This window comes from Mobula hypostoma, chromosome 7 (assembly GCF_963921235.1).
Source record: "Mobula hypostoma chromosome 7, sMobHyp1.1, whole genome shotgun sequence".
Classification (NCBI taxonomy): domain Eukaryota; kingdom Metazoa; phylum Chordata; class Chondrichthyes; order Myliobatiformes; family Myliobatidae; genus Mobula; species Mobula hypostoma.
Genome location: NC_086103.1, coordinates 36811333 through 36830168, shown reverse-complemented (window position 1 = coordinate 36830168; position 18836 = coordinate 36811333). Strand labels below are relative to the sequence as shown.

At 38.8% G+C, this 18836-nt stretch overlaps 1 protein-coding gene across 4 annotated transcripts in view; it reads left to right on the top strand.

The window, feature by feature from the left end:
- The window catches only part of LOC134348885 (follistatin-related protein 5-like), a 688665-nt gene extending 671922 nt beyond the window's left edge, over positions 1–16743 (top strand). For all 4 annotated transcript variants that reach the window (XM_063052680.1, XM_063052679.1, XM_063052678.1 and 1 more), the window contains 4 exons: positions 1113–1262; positions 5670–5777; positions 11263–11387; positions 15578–16743. In XM_063052680.1, the coding sequence (XP_062908750.1) occupies positions 1113–1262; positions 5670–5777; positions 11263–11387; positions 15578–16280 (1086 nt within the window). In that variant the 3' untranslated portion in view covers positions 16281–16743. The remainder of the gene's footprint in view (positions 1–1112; positions 1263–5669; positions 5778–11262; positions 11388–15577) is intronic.
- Positions 16744–18836: the final 2093 nt, after the last annotated feature.

Below are 18836 nucleotides of genomic sequence, written 5' to 3'. Positions count from 1 at the left end.
CTCCAGTGAAGTACAATATGATCATTTTCATTTCCTGCCCTTCCGAACAAACTGCCTAGCACTGCACATTGCCCATTCTGTTTAAATGATACTTGATCTCAAATATTGATTGGGCTTCTCCCTAGTCATTCTCCAACCAATATTGTAAGGCAGGTGGAACCATAATCTTCTGGTAACCATTTCCTACTGTACAAAACATCTGAAAATTAATCATACACATTCCTAGGGCAAATGTTGTAAGGTACCCATATTTCAATCACAAATCCTTCCCATACTGAAATTTTGTAACTATTAATTATGCACGTATTGGTGGTTAGGTACATTTAATAGGACCAAATGTTGGTATGGGATACAAACAATTAATGTTTGAGCATTTAATTAATGCCTTCTGAAGCTTGAGATATGTTAATGTTACAAAATGTGACCCTAGAAGATGAATTTCCACGAAGATCTTCAGATAATGCATGGTAGGATATGCATGGAAATCTTTCCCTCACCCTTTCAATAATCAAATAAAATTATTTCAGTAATACAAAAGTTAAATAAAACAATCACATTGCTATGTTGCTGCACATCTTAACTGAGAATGTATTAAAATATACAGACATGTCAGAAGCAAATGGTTAAGAACACAATGGTTTTGGTGCAATGATTTAAAATATTATTCCTTAATTGCTGAAGCCAAGTACAGTCCCTAATCTCTTGGGATACAAGTTTTTATTCTCTGACATCTCCAAATATTCTAATCTGAATGATGTTCAGAAGCCTTGTTCCAACTTGGAGTTTCATGTTTCTAAAAGGCAATCAATTATCTAATGAACCAGGCTGGGGAAGCTTTCAACAATCTAGAAGTTTCCTTTATGGTTCCAATAAGTATTCCAAATTTAAAGGTGTCTTCCCCATACCGCATTCAAAGGCTGGCTCAGCCTAAAATGCCTTAATGAATATATTAAACATGTCATTCTCATTCAGAAACTTGCTTCAGTAATCTGCAAAGCTAACAACGAAGTGTACATCTCTTCAGAAATTAAACACAACAGGCTCAATTTGAATATTTACTTCAGACTTTTTAATAGATAAAGTCCTTAATGATAAATTCTCCTCCTTTACAGGAAGAAATCTGTCCCTCTGAAGAAGGGCAAACCCATTCACGTTGTGTCTGGGCCTTTGCTGTCAATATCAGAGATAAGTACATCTATGTTTCCCAACCCATGCAGAACCGAATACTGATCATTGACATTTCATCTCAGAAAGTCTTACAGGTAACCTTAATTAATATATTAAATAATTATTGCATCTCATAAGGGATTAAATCTTCCTTATTAGCTTAAATGGAATAGGTGTTATGTCTTGCTAAAATTGATAGAAAGAAAATTTCTAATGGCCATTGATCATACATTGTCAACTAAATCTGTGCGTGTGATTTTGTTCCCTTTAGATCCAATCTTTCTAGTAGATACCATTTGAAATATATATCACAATCTGACATTTGCAAGCCACAAGAAAGAATGCAGCAAGAAATTGAAACATCACATTTGTCTGGGAGAAAAAAAGAGATGAAATTTTATTGTGACATTGCACGTATTTTGGAGACTCACAGGGGTCTCAGAACCCACAATTATTTTGCATCCTGCAAGGAAGTTGTAATACAAGTTGAATTAAGTCTTTCAAATATGCCAGTTGGAAGTTGGCAGGGCAACAGATGATCTGATCCCTTCGCTAACGTTTTGAAACACACTACCGTTGGTTAACATGGCAGAACACATCTTTAACATCTGCATGTCTGTATCCACCCACCATCAGTGCTACTTAAAAGGGACCATGGTTTACTTTAAAGTTGAATGCAAATGTCTTCTGCCTGCTGTTCTGACAGTGCAAGTGTTTGGTGATTCTACAGCTGATTTGAGTTGTAGAAGTCTACAGGGATTACTGTCACAAATGTTGAAAGGGTTTTACAGACTTCAGGCTTGTACATAAACTGCCAGGCATGTTTTGTTGTGGTTATTCCCTTGTATCATGGGATAGCCTAGAGTTTTGCACAGGTATATCCCCTCTCCACCTGCTAGTCTATGACAAAGGATAAAGATAGTCTCCCACCATTTACATTAATGCAAATGATGCCTAAAGAAGATACCATCATTGCTGCAACTGTCAGCTTATGCTCAGCATGCAAGTTTGCTCTTATGCCCCTCACTGAATGCAACTCCCATGCTTTCTTCAGCACTGTTTCCATAGGATGAGCATTCGTATATACCCTAGCAATTGCATGTTCCTTTTTATTAAAAGAATCACTGTAATATAAGACAAGGCCATGCTCTCTTTTCACTGCTGCCATCTAGAATAAGGTACAGGAGCCTCAGGACCCGCACCACCAGGTTCAGGAACAGTTATGATCTCTCAACCTTCAGGCTCTCGAACCAGAGGGGATAACTTCACTTGCCCCATCACTGAACTGTTCCCACAACCTATGGACTCATTTTCAAGGACTCTTCGTCTCATGTTCTCAATATTTATTGCTTACTTATTTTTTTCACTCTTTGTCTTTTGTATTTGCATAGTTTGTTGTCTCTTGCACGTTGGTTGTTTTTACCATCCTATTGAGTGATGTCTTTCATTGATTCTTTTATGTTTCTTGGATTCACTGTGTATGCCCACAAGAAAACAAATGTCAGGATGGTATATGGCGACATATATTTAATGTGATAATAAATTTACTTTGAACTTTGACAAATGAATGCATTTGTAACCCACATAGAAACTGATCCCTCAATGCCAATTCTAGGAACATTTCAAAATTTACAGCCAACACAGTGAAATAACTCATGGATATTTCAGTAGTCTTTGACTGGATACTGAGTTTATAGCTTTCATAACTTTCCCTGGTTGCTTGGTTATAGTGGCTGGCTGATATTTTGGTAACCTCATTGAAATATTATCAATTGACCTGGAGGACCCTAATAAACTATCCAATCTTATTTCCACTAAAATAATTCCTGATCATGTGGCTTTAGATTGTTCAAGTATAGATAAAACATTATTACTATTGGAGAAAATGCAAATATATTCTAAATGTCTCTCAATCTTTGTTATATGTAACTAATCTTATAATATATCCAACCTGAGTAATATTGTCCCTTCTCCCCAGACTCTATCTGCACTCACAGTTCCCCATATTAGCTTATACATATTTAATTCAACATGCCTTCTGCTAGCCTGAACCATTACAACATTGCAAGATTATCAACAATATGTTGCCTGGTTCTCTTTGTTTGGCAATACTTTTGAAGTGTTTGACAAACTAACCATTGTTAATTCCAATGGCTCTTCCAGACTGACTTTGGAAGCTTCTACAAACAATACCAGAAACAAGACAACAATTAATTTAATGTACTTAAACTGAAGGTACCTTACAGCAATAATTATCTTATTGCAACCTACATCACATATGCTACATGTGAATCACTTGTAATAGCTGTGTTTGCAAAAACTTAAATATATGGGCCTATGGTAGTAAATGGCCTACAAAGGTATTTCTACTTTGGGTTTCTCTACTTTAAAGCATGATTTTGAAAATATTTTCCTCATTTATTTGTTTACACGATGTGTTCTTTGTTGGCAATGTTTCCATTATCATCCACCTCTAACTGCCTCAGAACTGAGGCATTCACGAATCAAGCACATTAGTGGGTCTAGAGCTACATATAGACAAAAACAGGTAAAGGTGGAATATCTTCTCGTTTGAAGGATATCAGCGAACAAGATGGAATTTTATAACAGAATCCTACCTTCATTGTCACTTTATTGTGATGAGCTTTATATATTTTTTTAGAAATCCTGGTTTAATTGCTTGAATTTAAATTCGCCAGCTGTCATAGTGGCTTTCAAGCATGCATTTCCAGATTATTGGACCAGATTCTGTGGATGCCAGCCCGTTAGTTTAAATCTATTCTATGTTCCCTATAAATCATTCCAACTAACTATCTTGAAATCAGAAAATATAATGTCTCTATTTTAAGATTTTCTTTAAATCATGTCAAGATTTTGAGAAGTTTGGTACCAGCCATGATGTAGAATAGAATTTTAGTTTCACAAACATGAGAAAGTCTACAGATGCTAGAAATCCAAAGCAACACATACAAAATGCTGTAGGAACTCAGCCAGTCAGGCAGCATATAATAAACTGTCGACAATTTGTGCCAGGACCCTTCTTCAGGACTGAGGAGGAAGTGGTGAGATGCCTGAATAAAAATGTGTGGGGAGGTGAAAGAAGCTAAATAGAAGGTGATAGGTGAAGCCAAGGGGGTGGGAAAGGTCAAGGACTGGAGAAGAAGAATCTGATAGGAAAGGAGAGTGGACCATAAGAGAAAGAGAAGGGGGTGGGGGACCCAGGAGGAAGTAATAGGCAAGTGAGAAGTGAAAGGTCAGAGTGGGAAATAGAGGAACTTTGGTTTATCTTGTTGCTTTGTGCAATCTGACACTATTGTAAATATTACCTGTTTCAAAATGGAGGTCAAGGTGTTTATTTATGTGGGGAGTAGCCATTTAATAATTTTGTAGCCTGGGGAAAAGTACAAACTCAGGACAACAAATACATTAAGAACGCAAACACGAGGAAATCTGCAGATGCAGGAATTTCAAGCAACACACATAAAAATTGCTAGTGGAACACAGCAGGCCAGGCAACATCTATAGGAAGAGGTACAGTCGACGTTTTTGGTCGACCCGTGAATCTGCGTTCACCAGCAATTTTTATGTGTGTTACAACAAATACTTTTTTCGGGATTTAATTCCTTTATCTGTTTTAGATGTTTCAGCGCCGGAAGAAGGTCTCAAAACAAAACGAATGAATTTACGACCAGTTCCTGCTGTTACAATATCAGTTTAACTTTTGATCCACACCCTTGTGTATCGACGAATTGCGTATGCAGTGTAAAAATACATAAAGTAAACCGCACAAAACTAGTATAAAACTAATAGGGTAATGGCAATTCTGAAGGAACACAATACAAACAACATTAGAATCCCACCAACCCTGTACCTTATACATAGCAGCAAAAATGTAAGCAAATACATCTCATCTAAGACGTCTACTCCCTTTTAGTATGCACGTGCTTAACTTCCAAACAGAGACTAAACATTCACGTTATGCTGTTACATGCACAATCAGTCATGATACAATAAAGTTAGACAAAAGGTACACTTTGGCACAACTTTTACAAGATATTGCCTGGTAGTTAAATTACAGGAAGACTGACGTACTTGCCGGTAAGGAACTTTGCACAAGCCACGCTATCCAGCACCGATGCCTTCACTCATGAAAATCTAAAGTATCCACATGTAAAACCTGTCAAATTACCAATATTCTCGATTCGCCAACAAGCATAAACGAATTCGCATGGATGTCGTCAATTAATACTCACCATTCCTCGCCATGCCCAGTATCTCTGGGAGGAACTTAATCCCAAAGCCCCACCAGCTTCTTCTGCTGTAAACAAAAATGGTCTCCCCACTATCCCGCGCGCGCATAATGACATCACCATCTCCACTTAAAGGCACAAACAACTATTCTAGCATTACCCGGATGGATGACTAAGTACACTTTTAACGATAATGAATAAGATTTGACGGTCACCCGGTTACATTAATAACCTCTCATAATTTCTTCACAGGCAGTGTCAACAGATCCTGTTCCAGTGAAATTACAGTATGACAAATCACATGACCAAGTCTGGGTCCTCAGCTGGGGAGATGTGAACAAAAGCAATCCGACTCTACAGGTATGTGAAAGTTAACATATCTTCCTTTTGTGAGGAATAACCAAAGCTAGTGTCATCAATTTTAAATTAATAATTTAAAGTAGGCAAGACTATTTAAAGGTAGGTAAGCCTCTAATTCTTCCTAGTCAATATAAAATAACTCCTTGCCAAAGCATTTCTCTCTCTCTGGTCATTTTGCGTAACCTATTTTATATTTTTGTTTGATACAGAGGGAGACAATTTAGACCATTGAGTCAATGCCATTTCACAGAATAATCCCAACTGTCATAGGCACCATTTATCTGCCCTTGTAACCTATTTTTGTATGTTTACTGACATCCCACTCATTCTCTTGTGAACTGCTTATGCTAAGGATAATTTACAGTACACTATTAACCTAACTACCAGCGCAGCTTTTGATATGGGAGGGAGCTGAAACACTCAGGAGAACCACCCATGTGTGGTCACAGGAAGCTAGATTGCACACATCCGTGCATCAATGCATATGTTCATCTGCAGACTGCAGAGAATTGTTTGTTCTTGTCAACAACACCATCAATTTACAGGACATGTCAGTCAGGGACTAGGGCTATATATATGTGTGTGTGTGTGTGTGTGTGTGTGTGTGTGTGTGTGTGTATGTATGTGTGACTATATGTTTACTGCATCTTATATGTGCCTTGTGCTGTGTATGACTGTTGGTACTGCGTTTTGCACCTTGGCTCCAGAAGAACACAGTTTCTTTTGGCTGTATTCATGGGTATTCATGTATGGTTGAATCATAATTAAACTTGAAGTTTAATTAGAACTTGAAAATGTGCAAACTCTACACAGAAATGGGGTTGAAAAAAGTTATGGGATGTATGGTCTAATCCTGCTCCCATATCTTTTGGGTACCAACGATCAGAATTGAGTCCATAGTCAAGAGACATTACCGTTAATTACCAAAACAAGCAGTGCTGGAAGTACTCAGCAGGATAGGCTGAAAGTCTTCCCACAGATTTCTAGCACTTCGTTTTTTTGAGATTTTCCAAATCTGCAGTTTTGTTTTGATTGTCATTAGTTACTTAATTATTTCTTGATTATCAAAATCTGGGACCAAGCAGCAAATGTGGGACCAAGAATACTTATACTGCAAGAATCCGACAACATTAGACCGTCTACTTCTGTACAATATTTTAGTTCCCATGCTGTGCATCTCCAGGACTGCAACTTCCAAATCTTGTCCTTTTAATTCCCAATCCCAGACTTCCAAATCCAGGCCAACCCATTTCATACCCAAACATCCAGGTATTGACCTCCTTCCGCAAACCCAAGTAGTGGAGCATTATCCTGCTCCACTCCTTAGGTCTGCAGGTTAAATCCATTCCCTATAATTTCATTACAGTGTGCAGTGCTATTGCTTTATGACAATGGCTAACGGGCAGATGGCTGAATCCTGTGTGTCTGCAATAGACAGCTAGCTGTTGGTCTTTAATTGTGAGCTGTCTGCTCATGCATAGCTGTGAACTGTTTGGAGATGGCCTGTTGAGAACTAATAGCTGTTGATAGAGAACTAATAGCTGTTTGTTGGTGCCTGGCTGAAGAATGGTTTCTGACGGTGGTTGGCTGCAGTTTGGAAAGTTATTTACTGGCGGTTGGATTATCTCCAGCGGGTGGCCATTGGTTTTAGAGAGCACGTTCTGGTGACTGAGCGTTGATGCTGGGGTTGACTATGGTTTTTTCAGCTGGTGGTGATAGAGGCTGAGCAGCTCCTCACAGCTGGTGGCTGCACACAGACAGATGACAGACAGCTAATTACTATTAACTGGCTTCTTTTCTCTTAGTGACTGGCTAGCTTCCAATAGAACCATTGTGAGCATTCATCCTGCCAAGTCTTCTTGTTATACAGGGCTTAAAACTGAATGTTTTCATTGTGTGAAATAGTTTTCATATACTGGACTAGGGACATCTTATAAATGTAAATAAGTTCCTATACACTAGAGAATACATTAAATATATAGTAAAAAAAATCATAACCTGCAGCTCCAGCTCATATATTTCTACTTTCTTTTCTCCATCAACAGGACAAGAAGTTTAGATTTTCTAGGCCAATACTTTATCACACTCAAAAAGTTCATGTTGACATTTTTCAATGAGGTTAAACAGACAGGGTCTATACCAGATCTTGTAGGAGACTGAGAGACAAACTTTTTGAAAAGCACAGAATTTTGAAGGGGTTCGGTTGGACAGAAGAAAAGCTGATGTTTACTGGTCAGTATCTTAGATCAAGGGCTCACTATTTAGGACTTACACAGTGAGTGATAGGGCTGTGAGGAGTGCTGTAGAACAGAAGGATCTGGGAATACAGATCCGTAATTCCTTGAAAGCAGTGTCACAGGTAGATAGGGTCATAAAGAAAGCTCTTGGCACATTGGCCTTCATAAATCAGAATACTAAACACAAAATTCTCTACAGATGCTGGAAGTCCTCTTCAGTCCTGATGAAAGGTCTCGGCCCGAAACGTTGACTGTTCATTTCCACGGATGCTGCCCAACCTGCTGAGTTCCTCCAGCGTGTTGTGCATGATAATCAGAGTACTGAGTCAGGAGTTGAGGTGTTATGTTGAAGTTATACAGTATAAAATCCTGGTGAGGCCTAATTTGGAGTATTGTGGTCACCTAGCTACAGGAAAGATGTCAATATGATTGAAGGAGTGCATGGAATATTTACAAGGATGTTGCCCAGGACTTGAGGAGCTGAGTTATAGGGAAATGTTGAATAGGTTAGAACTTTGTTTCCTTTAGTGTAAAAGAATGAGAAGATATTTAGTAAAGGTATACAAAATTATGCAGGGTATAGATAGGGTAAATGCAAGCAGGCGTTTTCCAGTGAGGTTGTCAGAGACTAGAACTACAGGCCATGGGATAAGGATAAAAGATGAAATAGTTAAGGGGAAAATGAGGGGAAATTTCTTCACTGAGAGGGTCGTAAGAGTGTGGAATGAACTGCCAGTGCAAGTGATGCATGCAAGCTTGATTTCAACATTTAAGAGAAGTTTAGATAAGGACATGGCTGGTAGAGGAATTGAGGCAGGTCAATAGGACTAAGCAAATTAAACATTTAACACAGATTAGATGGGCTGAGCAGACCCTGTAGTGGTTTATGACTATTTCAAATTAAGGGCCCAGCTATACAGGACAAAGTTCAGCAGAAATTTCTTCATCAAGAGACCAATGAACCTTTGGCGTTTTCTTCTTAGGAGAGTCGTGTCGATTTTTAGTAATTGAGTGATGAAAGTACTTGAGCAAGTGTGGGAACATTGCGTTGAGATAATAAATAATCCATGATCTGAATGAACAGTAGAACAGACATAAGATGCTGAGTGGCCCATTCCTGTTTCTTAGTTCTTCTGTAATTCTGTCCGATCTAAAAATAAACACAATAAACTAAAAATACTCTTTTTAAATTGAAAATGAAATTGATCAAAATATTTATTTATTCCTTCTACCAGCTTCCTCTTAATGTCGCCATAGTGCGGACAGTTTTGTGAGCTGGAAAATGGATGCTGATGATGTCATACTCATCTCCTAGTAGTATAGTCAGTTACACAAAATGTAAGATCAAAGGAGTCACAAGAAAGTGCAGATGCTGGAATCTGGAGCAACAAACAATCACTACAGCAAGTGAGTTGGTCAAGCAGCTAAAGAGCAACTTGACCTTAAGGAGGAGTAGCAAAACTAAACCATAAACCTTCACTTGCATTCCTTTTTGGCACAGTGAGCTCTTTTGCTCTAAGAAATTGCCAAACAATCTCCAAGTGCTTAAAAAGATTTATTCCATAGAATGTATGCCCGAGAGTTGAATTAGCCTGACTTCGATAACAATATATTTTACTTTGTATGAAGGGAAATTTAACACTGCCTGTGTAGTGTAAAACTGGTGGTAAAGTGTTATGAAATATAAAATCAGAATAATTTTTCTGAGAACAACTCCAGATATTTCCATTCAAAGGAGATTTTAAAAAATATAAAACTCCTGAATAATGTTATGGAAGTGCTCAGTTATGGTAGTTTTTAATAATCTTCCCTGTTTATGTAAAATTGGTAGGTGCTTTGAAATTATAGATTAGTAAGCAGCAATAGAAGTTCTCCTGCTGTTCGCTATGATTCAAAGACTCAATGTACATTTATTATCAAAATGTGTATGCAGTATGCAACCCTGAGGTTTGCCTTCCCCACAGATAGCCTTGACGCAAAGAAAACCATGGAACCCATTCAAAGAAAACAGCAAACCCCACTCCCAAGCCCATAAAAGCAAATCACTCAACCAGCAACAAAAAAAAGTGACCGAGAAAACACAAAAAATAAAACACAAAAACAAGAGTCCAGGCATATTCAGTTCAGCTCACTGATCAGTATCTGCAGGCTGCCTGGATTCAAGGTCACCCAAAATAGCAACAAAAAAGGAGCGCCCAGAAACCAGAAACACATCATAACGTGAACTACAGAGTCCAATCCACAAAATGCATCCATCAAACCTTGCCCAAGGACTCTGGTACCAGCCTCCAACAGCATCGAGGGAGAGAGATACCATTTGAACACAGGAACCTCCCTTCAAGAGCAGCGAGCAAGAGGGAGAGAGAGAGACCATCACACATAGATGCCTCCCTGCGGCAGCAGCGAGTGAGAGGCTAGTAGACAGCAGTGAACACCCTCTCACCTTCCTCACTCGTGTCAATGACTTCAATCTTCCTTGTGCTTTAATTGGCGAGATAGGTGAGAAATGGAGTTAATCGTGGTCTCACACACTGTCTCCAGGCTTCTTGGAAATAATTAGTCCTAACTAAGTTTGCAAGTACCCAATGATATAATTATATAGAGCTCCATTGTAAGAAATTCAGTAAGGTATACAAATGTAGAAGCTGCCCTTAATTCAACCCAATCTGCATTGTAATAATAAAGTGTTCAGAAAACACACAACAGATCATGCAGCATTCCGTAGGGAGAAATCCTGCGTCCATACAGTACAAAATTAACTGGTCTGATTCATTGTGCTCATTGTCGTACTGCATATATCCTGATTACACTGAGTTCTAAATAATAAGTTCTTGTCTCAATGTGCCGGAAAATTCAGGACCAAGATTCCCATTTTTATCATCTGGCCAACATTTTTGTTTGAACAGCTGCACCCCTCCTAAAGGATCCTTTGACTTTACATCCATTGAAATTTTAACACACATGTTGGGATACGTGATGCAGAAGGTTGTTCTCAGCAGTGTCCCTTTCAATTAAATATCCCACACAGTGCAGCATTACAAATGTTGAATTCCTCCTTAGATAAGACAGCATAACAGAGGCAGTGTCTATGGAGTCAATATCCAGCAGGTATGTAGTATTAAAAAATTAAGTAAATGTCAAAGAAGGTGAACTGAAGGCACCAGGATCTGGCAGTTGTAGTTAGAGATCTGAATAGTGAACTTTAATTTGGAGTTACACGACTGATTATCAGACTTGTATTTTTGCAGGTCATCACTCAAGCAAGTGGAAATGGAGACCATCATACTATCCACATGCAACCAGTTGGCAAGCAGTTTGATCGTGTTGATGACTTCTTCATTCCTCCAACCAATCTCATCATCAATCACATTAGGTACAACCTTATTGTTTTCTTTTAAGGGAAGGTTCTGGTGTTGGTAGAGTGGAACCGGGTGGGTCTCTGTTTACAGGAAGACGTGGAATGTAAGTGTAAAGCAATCGTATATCCTTTGTTAAAGATAAACCAATTGGAGCCAGAGAATGGAAAGCTAAAGTGATGGAGGCCATCCAAAGTATCAAGGATATTCATGGGAAATGACTGGACCTGGGGAGAAAGATGGAGTCAAGGTTGGAAGAAATAAGTTCTGCAAGGCTGGTGTGGTGGACCTCCCACAAGCCCTGCTTGTGGGCTTTGGGCTTAACATGGAAGTGAGGAGAAACTCTCAAGAAATGAGGTCAAACACTGTGTGGCATATAGTGGCTTAATGCTTGATGATGACCTTGCACTTTATTTCTTTCTGACAGCCAGTCTGTAAAATAGCAGGGTGATCATTAAGGTGTTAACACACACTCTGATGTATGCAACATAGATGGTAGCAGTAAAGTTCATTAGCTGCTGTTTACCGTCACTACAGAACTTGTATGTGTCCAGCTCAAAGAATCAGGCAGGACAGATCATTACAAACACAACCCACCCTGTAAAATGCCTTTTCCCAAAGTCTCCCTTCTAGAAAGCTATACAGGGCTATTAAAACAAAATTTAACACTGTTTTAAAGTGTTTACAGTGCAGTGATGGTGGCATAGATAAAGGGCGGGGTGGGGGGTGAGGGGAGGCTACTAGAATGGTTGAACAGATCAATTGCCTGGGGAAGAAGCTTTTTAAAACAGTGTTATGATGCTGTTTACATTGTAAATGCATGCTGATATCTACGTACTGTTTTTATGCACATCTTATTCCATATCCGTAGTTTAACCTCTACCTTTATTTTATATAATTACTCTTTATAATTATTGAATGTTGTTGATTTTTATTGAATGTTGCACCCTGACCAACACACCACAGCAAATTCCTAATACGTGTAATTGTTGGAATTTAGAAGATTGAGGGGGGATCTGATTGAAACGTATAAGATCCTAAAGGGATTGGACAGGCTAGATGCAGGAAGATTGTTCCCGATGTTGGGGAAGTCCAGAACGAGGGGCCACAGCTTGAGGATAGAGGGGAAGCCTTTTAGGACCGAGATTAGGAAAAACTTCTTCACACAGAGAGTGGTGAATCTGTGGAATTCTCTGCCACAGGAAACAGTTGAGGCCAGTTCATTGGCTATATTTAAGAGGGAGTTAGATATGGCCCTTGTGGCTACGGGGGTCAGGGGGTATGGAGGGAAGGCTGGGGAGGGGTTCTGAGTTGGAGGATCAGCCATGATCATAATAAATGGCAGTGCAGGCTCAAAGGGCCGAATGGCCTACTCCTGCACCTATTTTCTATGTTTTCTATGTTGCTATATGGTGAGTAAAGTAGATCTCTAATCCTTGATAGAGGTTAGCACTGTACCTTGTAAAACGCTGACCATAGCAAGTGGCAGTCAGCAGGAGAGAATGGGTCATAAAGACCTTTCTGACCTCTACTGAGTGTTGGCAATTGATCTGAAACGTGAGCTCTCTCATTATGTGCAATTAACTCTGACTTAGTTTTCAACTTTGCCCATTACCTGATCTATAGACAGAACTGTTCATTGCACAAAAGTGTCTTCTGAAACACCTCACACCAAGTTGACTAATTTATCCTAATTCCATTGAAAGAAAAGCTGCAGCAAGCTTAGCTATGGAGAAAACCATGAATTCTGTCATCTTCATGGTGTAAAGACAGTAAACTCATATTGTATGTTTCAAAGGTATTGTAATATCAGAACCAATGATTATCAAGGATGTTTCGTGTTTAGAATCAGTATGCAATATGTCATACATTGCAAGCATGTTGGAGGTATCTTTCCTCTTGAACAATTCTTATTAATTAGTATTACATTAAATCTACAAAAATGTATACTAAGTACTCAGCACAATCGAGGATGACACTGAAGTCTTATTGGTATGTTTGCTCCTGGTAATTTGGCTGACACCGTGCAAATGCAATTCATTAGAGTACACTTGTCATCTCCAAAATGCACATAAACATTATCTGACCTGGGTAGGTACCCTGAGCAGTTGTTTCCAGGTGTAATTGCACCTCAGGAAAATCAGCCTGGCCCCATTGGTGAACACTTCACTTGAGCAAGATTGATAACAATGGACAGAAATTCTTTTTGTAAGTGTTGCTTCCTCAGAATTTCTTTTTTGTTTATGATAGACCACTTGAAGCTGAACACAAATATAATTTTGGGCTACTTGTATCAAATAGGAATTTGGAGAAATAACAATAGCATAATGGTGCTGATGCATTGCAATTGTTCAATCTACTAAGCTAAAAATGTCCTGTTAATAATTTTCATTTGCACTCAGTGTCTGAGGCTTCTCACTTAAGTGTCCAACAATAATCAGCCAGCATTGATGGATTCCAGTTACCCTGATTCTGTTCCTCTGTGACCGCAATATCCTGGTGAAATCTTTCACCATGCTCGTCATGAACAGTACTAAGATTTTGCAGGGAAGAAGTCTAAATGGGAATGCAGAAAATGAATCTTTAGTGGCATGTTGCACTTCATGGTTTTGTTTGCTTCAAGCATGTTGCCAACCAAATCCACGTAGTTTGGTGCTCTGTAGTTGTCAAGATAAATTTCAAGAACGTCCTTAAATGTCTTCCAAGCAATTTTCTCCAGTACCACTAGAAGTTCTTCGAATTGCCTGCCATTGATGACCTGTTCGATTTGTGGACCAACAAAAATGCCTTCCTTAATCTTGGCATCAGTTATTCTTACTTGAATTTATGAATTGAAATAACAGATATAAGTGATTTCAAAATTAAAAAGTGCGTGATAAGGAAATTTCATGATGATTTTCGTGCTCAAGCAGTCCAAAGTCCATAAGATACACTTAGAAGTATTCAGGAAGCAAAATCTTTGTTGTGCAGTGTAATTACCCAGCAACAATTGCAGATTTTAAAATGTCATAAATGTCACACCTGATGTTTTTTCACTCTTACCAACACATAAACTAGAGTCTTTTGGTACAACTTATGACTTTCACTGAACACTCAGGTAAATGACATCATGCTGAGATCACCAATAAGATGTCAATTAAATAACCTGCTCTGAAACATCAGTGTCTCACTTGTAGCATCCAACAGCTTGAATTTTCAAAATTTGGGATTCTAAAAAGGTCCTTCATTGATCTAGAGCTGCACACTGTGATCTCTGCCTCATTGGTTATCCTTCCTCATGCAACTGTTCCTGACAAAGGACTCAATCAGACCCTGTGATCCTATGTGGGGTGCTAACACAGGTAGAGGCTCAACATGTTTCTTTGCCTGTTTCAGATGTTGCAACATAACTGAGTGTATCTGTAGTGTGTGCTGAGGTGATCTATAAACCAGTCTCGTTTAGATGTTAATTATAATAATTAAGAGGAATTGGGGCTTCAGAATATGTGGATACACTTTACTGCAGTCTTAAAGAATGGCTGCATGTCACACATATAATGTCATATGTGACTTATTTACTCACATATATACCATAGAATCATCCAGTGTTCAACTGCCTTTCTTTTTAGTCAACTTCCTTACCTGCAGAACCACACCACAGGAATATGTGGAAAACCCTTTTTGTAGATGCCAGTTGTCCTTAGAAAACTGCAGTTGTTGTTAATTAAATAATCATTGTTTAACATGAAGGGAATGTCAGTAAGTGTTCATTGCTCCTCTATCATAATTTATGAAGAATTTGGAAACTCCAGGAAAAACTTGTCTTACAAGATTTTCCATGGTTCTTCTGCTAGCTGGGTAGACTCTACCCAAAATAATCAGCAACTCTCTACAAAAGGTATTCTTTTATCTTCCAAAAGTAGATTTAAGACCATAAGTCATAGGAACAGAATTAGGCCACTTGACCCATCTAATCTGATCTGCCATTCAATCATGGCTGATCCTTTTTCCCCTCCTCTGCCTCATTTCCCAGTCTTTTCCCCATAACCCTTGACGGCGTTTCCAATCAATCACGAACCGATCAATCTTTGCCTTAAATATACCCAACGACCTGGCCTCCACAGCTGCCTGTGGTAACAAATTCCACAAATTCACCACTCTCTAGCTAAAGAAATTACTCTGCATCTCCATTTGATGGAGAACTAATCATTTATGTCTTTTTGTTTAGATTCGGATTTATTGTTCATAGCTCAGAAGCAGCACTTCACAAGATTGACCTGGAAACTGTGGCCTACATCAAGACAATCAGCCTAAAGAACTACAGCTGCATCCCAGAAGCAATGGCCTACACTCATCTGGGTGGCTATTACTTTATCCATTGTCAGACAAATGACTCAAGCTTGCCTCAGTCACAGATCATCATTGACAGTGTCACTGATTCTGTAATTGGATACAATGATAAAGTGTCAGGTACTCCATACATCTCCCCTGATGGACACTACATAGTCAGCACAGATGATTACAGGGGGCTAATTACAGTCCAGTCTGTTACCTTGCGGGGTGAGATCATATCTACATTTGAAATTACTACAAATCTACACATTGTTGATGTGACCTTCCAGCTATCTTTCACAGAAGCCAATGAATATTACATCTATGCCAGCTCCCGTGTTCAAACGGATTTGTTGTTTCTGGAACTCTCCACAGGGAACATTAAATTCATTAAGGGCTTGGAAGTTCCCATTAAACAAAAGGACTGGTTGTGGAATAGCAATAACAGGGCAATAGTTAACAGTGGTCTATTTGGACTGCATCTCATTACTCCATCTAAGGATTCCCTGTTCATCATAGGAGCAAGACAAAAGAAATTGAACTGTGAGATATCCAAGATAACACGAGGCAACACAATTGTGTGGGTTGGGGAAGCATGAAAATCCACAGAGCGGAGCTTAACTTCATCCAATGACCTTTTACACTGCTTTTAAGACAACTGTACAGATAGCATCTGCATTTTTTTACACACTGAAAAGCAATCTTACTGTACACAACTTTGCTGAACTTAGTGTTTTGAATATTATTGTGAGCATAGATTGCAAGTATGAGTTATTAATAAATTAAACCTTTTATGTTTTAATGTTTTCATCTTTAAAATCATGCATCACCTCTTTCATTTCTGCAGAGAAAGAAATATATTTTCGATAACTTTTCACTGTGGACTATCATAAATGTATTCTAAAAGAAAACAAGAGCTACAGGATATTTCTTTTCCACCCCTTATTCATCTGTTCCTACAATTTTTACTTTGAAATCAATCACATTGTTCCATCTTTATTTTTAAATTTGGGTGTGATCATGAACTACAGTCCTCAAATGGTCACAAAGCAAAAACAATAAAGATACACGTTGATTGAAATTAATTCAGCTAATTGTTGTTTAGTATTTTGCTCTTCCCCTCTAGTTCTGAGATTCTTTTATTAAATTGATGGACCTTCTGTATAAGGTACAATTTCTAAAATTTAACAGAGCATCACACACACACACACACACAACTCAGCAGGAACTTAGCAAGTAATGCAACATCTATGGAGAGGAATAAAGAGTTGACATTTTGGGCCAGAACTCTTCATCAAGACTCGCAAAACATCAACTCTTTATTCCTCTCCATAGATGCTGCCTAATCTGCTAGGTTTTTTCCAACGTTTTGTATGTGTTGCTTTAGATTTCCAGCATCTGCAGAATCTCTTGTGTGTCCAAAAATTAACAGATTTGCTTCTGCTATGTTATTATGTATGGTCAGACCCTTCATGCAGTGTACTGTCTTTGTACAGAAGAGGTAGAGCCAGAGGAGAAAATAACTCACTGTGTCATTAATGCATTTCCTAACCCTGATGGTGAATAAGCAATGCACAGGGCTGAATAGAAAATACTTTTGAAACAGGATTTCCACCATCCTCTTAAAGACAAAATTGAGTGCCGTTTGCTGAATTTTATACCTGAAACACATTGAATCTAATGACAAAAACAGCTGCCAAACACATACTGACAAACTGGCATATTAGGATTATCCAACAACTTTAGAAAGTTCCTTTGCTGTTGTCCAAGCAACCTGGTCTGACCAAGAGAAACTAAATACCTATAATCAAATCCAGAGTTTCCTTCTGCAACTCGGTATCAAAGACAGAAGTTGGATCAAGTTTTCATGTACATACCATACATAGGTGACACCTAGATTAGATCTGTTTCTTAGTCATTTCCAAATGAAATTGGGTGTATTGGGAAATTGGATAGATGTTCTGTGAAATTCATGTCTCATGTCAGGCATTTTCCCAGTACTAAACACTCATTGCATATAATATGGTTCCTCCTTTGCTAGTATAAATTGGGGTGCAATATTTAACCTTCTCATAACTAAGAACTCACCATTGCAACTTGCTTATATTTACATACGTCTACTTAAATAGAACACTGATGACATCAGGAGACTAGACTGGACAAGAAACAGTACACAGACTATGCTAACTCTATCTAAAGATATTCATTCAATAGGTATCTCAGTATGAGATACTGCTGACTTCATTCTAATGGTGCTATTATTACGGTCATAAAGAGACTACATCCATGAGTCATCAGAGACATCACATGCTCCCTCTATGGAGATCAAGGTTCATCTTAATTACGCAAACAACAGGAATTCTGCAGATGCTGGAAACTCAAGCAACACACATCAACGCTGCTGGTGAATGCAGCAGGCCAGGCAGCATCTTTAGGAAGAGGTACAGTCGACGTTTCAGGCTGAGACCCTTCGTCAGAATGAAGGGTCTCGGCCTGAAACGTCAACTGTACCTCTTCCCAGAGATGCTGCCTGGCCTGCTGCATTCACCAGCAACTTTGATGTGTGTTGCTTCATCTTAATTATCTGCTTTCTTGCCATAGGGTTCTTCCAAAGCACCCCAATAACCGTATCACATAATTTGCGCAGAGCAGCATCAGCAGTCATTCAGAGACTAGATCCCTACAGAATTGATTTTATCCTCTTCTAATAAATTGGGGAAAATGGTATTGGTCAACTGAAGTATCGGTCCAGACATGTCCTGCAGGTTATGCTCAGCAAGGGTACAGACATCGTCACTTGCTTTATACGGTGTAAAGTTTGGTGCTTGAGAAAGAGCAATGCAAGTGTGAGCAGAGGCAGAAGGAGCAGTGGTAATGGCAGCTACTATGAGGACCCAGCATGACACCAACAGTTTTAGCTCCAAGCAGAATGAACAATACTTTTCATAAGCAGCCTTCTAATTCATGATCCCCAGAATGGCTCTCTCCCCATTCAATTCTTTATATGAAAATAGTTCACCAATAAAAAGCTGAGAGCACCCACATAGCACATAATAAACCATCCTATTCTTCTTTGCATGATTAAGTGCACTGATTAAAACACTTCAATGAATGATCCCTGATCCATTTACAGCAAGGCTCAACTACAGTGGTTT